The sequence below is a fragment of the Mus pahari genome, chromosome 2 (assembly GCF_900095145.1).
Source record: "Mus pahari chromosome 2, PAHARI_EIJ_v1.1, whole genome shotgun sequence".
In the NCBI taxonomy this organism is placed as follows: Eukaryota; Metazoa; Chordata; class Mammalia; order Rodentia; family Muridae; genus Mus; species Mus pahari.
Window position 1 is genome coordinate 44,422,026 of NC_034591.1, and position 7,995 is coordinate 44,430,020.

General features: G+C 35.9%; 1 protein-coding gene across 1 annotated transcript in view; it reads right to left on the minus strand.

The window, feature by feature from the left end:
• Wasl (WASP like actin nucleation promoting factor) overlaps window positions 1–7,995 on the minus strand; it is a 53,435-nt gene that overhangs the window by 10,285 nt on the left and 35,155 nt on the right. Inside the window, exons 5-8 of the mRNA XM_021190669.2 lie at window positions 5,803–5,826; window positions 3,134–3,302; window positions 2,049–2,091; window positions 1,157–1,310 (exon numbers count right to left, since the gene is read on the minus strand). Of these exons, the coding sequence (XP_021046328.1) occupies window positions 1,157–1,310; window positions 2,049–2,091; window positions 3,134–3,302; window positions 5,803–5,826 (390 nt within the window). The remainder of the gene's footprint in view (window positions 1–1,156; window positions 1,311–2,048; window positions 2,092–3,133; window positions 3,303–5,802; window positions 5,827–7,995) is intronic.

Consider the following 7,995-nt stretch of genomic DNA (forward strand, 5'->3'; position numbering starts at 1 on the left):
AAAAAAAAAAAAAAATAGCTGTAACAAAATTATAAGAAGACGTAGGCAGTCCAGTTAGAATCTATTCTTCTTTAGGCACAAAGGACATAGGATAGCAATGCAGATGGTCTAATAATGCTGAGTGTGATTACATACTTACTAACAGAGGCAGGTAACCCTGAGCACCAGTGAGTGCAGCAGAGAGAGGTCAAGATCTCCCTTTATCTGGACATAACAGTCATGACTGTACAGTTGGAAAATGACTAAATGTATTCACAGATGTTTTAAAATGTATACCATTTCAGGGGTAATTTGTCTGCTAGTAAGATAAATTAGCCCAGTCTGAGTTTCTATTGAACCAGCTGTGGCTATACAGCAGCAATGTGACCTGTAAGTTGTTTGCTTCCACAGTTGGCTCTGAAGACTCAAACCTTACTGACTATGAAAGGGAAGAACACATTCAATCAAATGAGAGCCAGCAGTTAAAAAGCAGATAAGGGTAAATTAAATACCCACTTATAAATGATAGTCAGATGCAAGAACACTTGAACTGGAACTTGAGCTCAGTTACCCTAGTATCAGTACAAAGAGAAGAAACTTGGTTCCAAATGTAGATGGTGTGACATGCTGACTGTGACAGCAAAGACTACCTATCATCCCTGCACCTGGCTGTCCTAAGTGTTGGGAAGCACCCAAAACAAAGTTCTTTAAACTATCCAACATCAAGGCTATAAACTGTGGTCTCTGCAGCCAAGAGAAAGTATTATTTATACTCTAGCCAAAACAAAGCAAAAAAACAAAAAAAAACAAAAAAAAAATCTGTTTTTCAAAATAGAAAGATTTTAGATAATTTACACTAATAATCACATCCCGGTTTTATTTGAAGACAAGGTCTCCTGATGCAGTTATCCAGGTAGCCCTCCATGTAGAGCAGGCCGGCCTCAAAGTCACAGAAATATGCCTGCCCTTCCTCCCAGGTGCCGGGTAAAGGTCATCTTCCCCTGCCTAGTTCAAGGCTTTTGTCATACCAAAATAATGAAAGATGCAGTGACACTGGGCTGAATTTGTCATCCATGCATTCAAAGATTCTGCTCAAGGAGGGGTGCATAGTTGTCCACCATAAAGCTAATCTTAGAAAATTTAAAAGGAAAAACAGTCAAAATAGATCAAAAGTTACCTTGTCTTCGGAGTTCGTTTTTAACAGCTTCTACACCTCCTGTTTTTTCAATAAAGTCATAAATAACTTTTGATGTTTCTCTGTCTTTAAGCTGGGCCTCAGAGATCCCACACATATCAAAAAGATTCTTTAATTCTGGATCCAAATTATTTAGCTACAAGAGATAAAACAACTTCTAAGTAGGCAATTGTGTTCAAAACAATCATGGCAAAACTTGTAATTTTCCTGTGTCCTTCTGAAGTTAAACTCATAGACTTTTAAAATGGTTATGTAATTTAAATGCTAACACTAAATTTTATGAAAGATAAACATGAGAGATTTTCTATTTTATTTCATCTCTTTTCCACGCTGTCAAAGAGGGCAGTCTATTCATATTTTTATTAACCAACTCAAGAATAGATCTTGTGCTTATCTATTCCAACTGTCCTAAATAAGATTTGCTTTAATCGTGAATTACCACACAGTTTGAAAATTTGAAAGCAAGCACCTCTTTGTTGTGTCCCAGAGGTCCTTGATAGTACCTCAAAGATTAATCTCAGTTTAGAAATAAACTAGATTATTTTGTAACTGGATACTAAGAATTTGATTGTACTTATTTTTCCAAAATGTGATATTCTTCTGAGATCATTACATAAAAAAAAAAAAAAAATCACCTTTTTCCTCTATGCATTCAAAGCAGAAAATGAAGGAATACAAAAAATTTCCCTTAAAGTACTTAGCAACGATGACAGAACAATACTATGAATTTAAACCTCAGCAGCATATACAAAAACAGCACATTCAAATTATAATAAGTAATATTTAAAAATCTGTAAATAAAAAGTCCAAGGATAAGCCATAGCATTCCTATGTATTTTGAGCAATAGGAAATACAGCTTAAAAAGATACTTACATCAAAACCTGTATTTGGATCCCATCCAACATGTCCAATGTGCCTAACATGGAAAATAGAAAAAATTAGAAAAACAAATGCAGACAAGGGCTTGTGAAATAATACATAAAGATACTTCAGATGTGTTGTATACAGCCCAATTTTTTTTGCTTCTAGACAATTCTTACAGGTATTCTCCTTACTGTTTATACAACAAAGTGAAAAAAAAATTATTTTCAAGAACTAAATGAATAAAAAAATAATCACACCTAATTTTTTCAGATAGAAAAGTAAACTGTCAGATTTATGAAACAAGACTGGCTTGTTGTATACATATACCTGTAGACTTGGAATTCTAGGTCAGCTTGAGTGACCCAGAAGATCCAAACTGTCTCAAGATATCTCTAGCTATTAAAAAGGACTAGACATGGGTATTCTTCCCTGGAAGCCAGCTCCTTTGGAGTTCTTACTTTTTCCTAATCTATTCATTCTCTCTGTGCAAAACAGAAACAACAACAATAACACTAAAACCCCAAAACAGATGAACATATACATGGTTCCCATGATATTTTGGATATATGTCCCCCATAGGCTCACGTATTGGAACACTCTATCCCTAGCTGGTGGTGTCATCGGGAAGGTGGCAGAACTTTTATGAGGTAGAGCCTTGCTAGGAGCATATATCTCTGGTGACAGACTGAAATTTTATAGCCCAGTCCCACTTCCTGTTCTCTCTGCATCCCAATGCCAGGCAGCTCTCACACCGTAGCCAAGCCTCTCCATCATATGGCTGACCTCCCCTCTAGAAAAGTAACCAAAATAAACTTCCTCCTCTAAGTTGTTTTCTGTTGACTATTCTACCACAACAACAGAAAACAAAAATCTCCTAAACCAAAATTGTGTAAGAAGTTAAAAATTCAGAGCAGCCCAGAGTATATAAAAATAATGAAGATCAAGCTGGGTGCAGTAGTGCACACCTGTAATCCCGCGTACTGCTCCAAAAGCTGAGGTGGAGGATCCCAATCGCAAGGCCAGCCTAGGCAGTGTGGCAAGATCAGTCTTTTACTTTACTTTTAAATGATGAGAACACAGAAGATGAGACTTACTGGAAATTACTTGGTGTTCCAATATCTGCCTTGGTTAATCTCTTCTTTTTAGCTTTTCCTTTCTTCTTTTCTTTGGTGTGGGAGATGTTGTTGACTTGCGAACCATAAAACCTATTTGTTGTGATTTCTGGATTTTTTATGTCAACTGTAGCCATGGGTAGATTGGGACCTACAAAGAGAGTCAAAATGGTATGAGAGGCATACAACTTAATAATTTTATAGAATTATAATTTATAATTAATCTATGGCTGCTTACTTACAACTTAATATTAAATCTCATAAAGTACACTGATTTATATAAAACTTAATTAACCTGATCCTTTATGTTGCTTTTTACTGTAATTCTGTTAAAATGATATATCTATAGCAGAAAAGTTATTTTTCAACCTATTTACCTATAATTTTAAAAAAATGTTATAAATTTTTTTTGCTAACATCCTCCCCCCTCAAATTACCAGACTTAAGTCCTCTAATCCTTTTCCACTAGTATATATGTAAGTTGGCGACCTGAAGGCACAAAGCTCAAATATTTAAAGTGCTCAGAACTGCAAAGATCGAATGGTAAGAGTACCTAAGGACCTTTAGAGAATGTTAGTAATATCTTTAGGAGTGACACTAAATGATGCATTCCACAACTTGTCTGTATTTCAGTGATTCCCTAAGAAGTCAAAGTCTCAATACAACACATTCAACTTAAAAATTCTTATCATCTCCCGAACTTTAAGTCAACAGTCTTTAATGTACAATTCTCTGACAAATTCTTCTCTCAGGCCAAGTTTCCTTTGAGTTCATTACATTAATGACAATTTTCAAAATGTTTAAAATATTACTACTAGTTATAGACAGGAATCAAAGCTGAGACTTTTGCATTGAATTTAGGACCTCTGCTTGCTCCGATCGGCCCTGCTCGCTACACAAGAGGGCATCAGATCTCATTATGGGTGATTGTGACCCACCATGTGGTTGCTGGGACTTGAACTCAGGACCTTCGGAAGAGCAGTCGATGCTCTTACCCGCTGAGCTATCTCGCCAGTTCATAATGTGTCTTTTTAATAGTTTTAAGTTCAATAGTTTTTTAAGTTGAATTTTAAAAAGATTTGATAAGCTAACAGAGCAAACCACAGTTAAGGTGTCCACTGCCACCTAGTGGTGACACTTCAAAATGCAGTAAAGCTAAAACATCAAAGCTACTGCTCTCCACAGTGGAGAGAGCAAAACTTGCTGGACTGAAAAAGCCAAAAAGAAAACTCCTACAACACACCCCACCACTCACTACTATATATGTGATATGTTGGTACACTATATATCTTTATAAGTTGAAAAGGATGAACATATTGGCAATACTAGCAGCATGATTTTGCCTTTTAACAATACTATGAAAAAAAAAAAAACCAAAAAACATTTAATAAAAACAAGTTAGTACTACTACACCGAAGGGCTAAAACTATAAAACTAAAAACTTAAAACCAAGAGCAGCCTTTAATGCCAGCACTCAGGAGGCAGAGGCAGGTGAGTTCATGGCTAACCTGATTTACAAGTAAGTTCTAGAACAGTCAGGGCTGTGTAAACAGTCTCAAAAACAATCACCAACTCACCTACTCAAGAACAATCCAAGAAAGACATTAAAATTATGAGTAACTCAGGAATATTCAAACTGTATCTATTCACAGCAATTAGGTACCTATTTACAAATAAGTGTTGTGCATATTGAAATGTTTCCAAATTTTTTAATTATATGATTCACGCATCTATTAATATTTCAAGTTTTTTTTTCTCAAAATTAGATGGCCCCCTTACAAGGCCTTTACAACTAGTACTCAATAAATGCTCACCAAACACAACACATAAGCATCACAAACATTCTAATACTGACATCTATTAGGAGAAACTTCTAAACTGCATTAAAGGCTGACAGATGAACAATCCAGGATTCGGCTTTCCCCTTTGCCTCTGCCACAGAGCAAGATCCCTATCCTGAGCTGGGTTACTTACTCTCTTCTAAGCTGGGTTCTCCTTTAGTCATTTAAACATAACTGAGTATGGCCTACTCATGAGTCAGGTCACTTGGGGAAGAACTTGCCCCTCAATCTTAAGAGTGAAACAACTTATTTATATATACCTATTTTTTTCATCTATTACCCAGGAGTAAAACAGAGAAACACACATGGAGTAGGAGGAAAGCAGAATTTATTCATTACATTAAATTAAAGAGTTCATTACCAAACTTAAGAGGGGTTGTATGCAACTACAGTTAGGACTAAACACATTTTCATGCTTAAATTCTCATTTTAAAAAGTGTGTCACATAACAAATGACGGATATTAAAATTATGTTACAAAGAAAGTGTTTTAAAATCTTGAAATGAAATGAACATATACACCAAATAAAACAAAATACCTTTCAGAAAGACTTAAGCACATGCAGATTCTAAATAACGAACTTAAGAGCACAGAGAGAATACCCACCTTCACACTACACCTTTGCTTCATATTAGGAAACAAATTAAGAACAGTACATTTCTAAGTTTTGCCTATCATTCCATAATTGAAAATAAGAACAAATTAGTCTATTTTTTATTCATAACCATTAAGTATTAATACATATACATATTTCTATAAGAATTAAAATGTAATTTAAAACTTTTTTGTCAATAATTATCAAAAACTTACCATTTGGAGCATCTCGTCTTTTTTCTGTTAGAATTAAAAAAAAACAGCATTAAAAGCAGACATGTACATCTAACAAAAGTAAGATCTTTATAATATACTTCATTTAAACTCTTACTCTTGAGGCAATGTATAGATGGTTAAGGAATCTTTCTGAAAAAGATAATTATGAAGACATCCAAATAAATAAAAGAAAAAAAACGTATTCAGTACGTGTGAGGGATGCTATGAACACTGGAGTGGAGGCCACAGGGAAAGGAGCTGGTTAACAAGTCTATCAGGGATTTGTCACAATGGAAGGCTGTGACCTGGAGTAGCCCTCAGGTGGGAGGACAGTGACATGATAGAATCTACATTCACAGTACTGCATACAGAAATAGACAGCAGCCTAAGAAACTAATGCTATGTGGAGAGTAGCTGTTAAGTTAATGACAACCAAGCCACAGTTTATACAAAGAACCAGAGGGTAGGTCCTGAGTAAGGGACTAACACGCGAACAGAGAGATCTTACTAGGAAAGGAAAATAGAATAAATATTTATGAATGGATGGGTAGAATCCAGTGGGAACAGGAAGGGTAGTGGGAGGGAATATGAGGAGAGACAGATAAGGGGCATTTGAGGGGTACACATGTACACACATACATACAGACACATACACACACATACACACACACACACACACACACACACACCTAAAATGAAATCATCAAATAATGCAAGAGACAATGACACCTCCCCCAAAGCAAACTTCAACAATTTTTTGTTTGTTAGAGGCAGGTCTTCGCTAGTTAGCACTGTCTGACCTAGAAATTTCTACGTTGGTCAGGCTGACCTCAAATTCATAACTCTCCTTCATCTGCCTCCCAAGTGCTCAGGTTATAGGCATGCACAACCATGACTGACTGGCTTAAAGAATTTTAAACAAATATAATTTCTACATATTTTTCTAATACAAACTTTTCTGAAACTATAAGAGAAATATTAGTGACTAGTGTATTAAAATGATAAGCTTATAAATAACAAACCCCATCAGTTATGCTTAATTGGTGGCTAAATTAAAAATCCTACCAATGGAATACAAAGATGTAACATTCCATCTTGTAATCAGATGGAGCAACACTATGATCATTTAAAGGAAGCAATTTCTACACTATCAATCTTTAGTTTTCATAGTGACATTAATCTCTGCATGCGAAGTTATCACTTAAATATAAAATCCACTAAGATAAATAAAAGGTAAGTTTTTAGAGCCATTTCTAAAGACATATATCCTTGGTTGGAAGCCATTTAAGTGAAAAAATCAGCAAAGTTTGGCTGAAAAACAATCTGCGGCTCCTGTGAGACATCTGCTAGTAATGTTAACAGACATAGGACCACTCATACTACAATGAGGAGTAGAGTTCACATCCCTACTGAAAAGGACATATAACTTAGTGAACTACAAGCACAGTACTCAGGAAAATTAAATCGATAACTGAATTCCAGAACTACTTCAAAAACATGGAACCAATAACACTAAAGAGACAGCCTTAGAGACATAAAAAGTTACAAATGGTATATAGTGAAGGAAAAATAACAGATCAATCTGTTACTAGTCATGTGGCTAAGGTTTAAAAAAAAAAAGGAGACAGGGTTTGACGAAGTATGAAGAGTCAGCCACTCGGCTGGATTCTCAAGGCTACGTTGTCTGTGCAGCTGAAACACTTTACCTAAAAGTTTAGACAGCCACTATATGCAGGGGAATTTCTACACTAGGTAAAAGTCATTGTGAACTTAACTGTTTCAATAAATTACTTTATTCAATTCCTTTTCACTTCAAAAATGCCACTTATTCTAAGTAATGGATTTCACAAAAGTCCTCTAGATAACCATCACAAAATGTCACTAGAAACAACTTTGAAGATTCAGAGAGATGACACAGTAGATAATGGTGCTTGCCTGGCACGTGTGAGGCCTAGAGTTAGGATTCCAGAACTCATGGAGGGCTTTGCAGGTGGCAGAGACAGACGGGGAACCCCAGAATAAGCAGGCTAGCTGCATGAGCCACAATCGGCTACCTCTAGGTTCAACCAGAGACCCTGACTCAATGTAGAAAAGCAATCAAGGAAGAAACACAAGAACACACGACACCATTTTTATGCCTCTACACACCAGACCCACTTGAGCACACACACTGGTGGGTATCGGAGGGGGGGG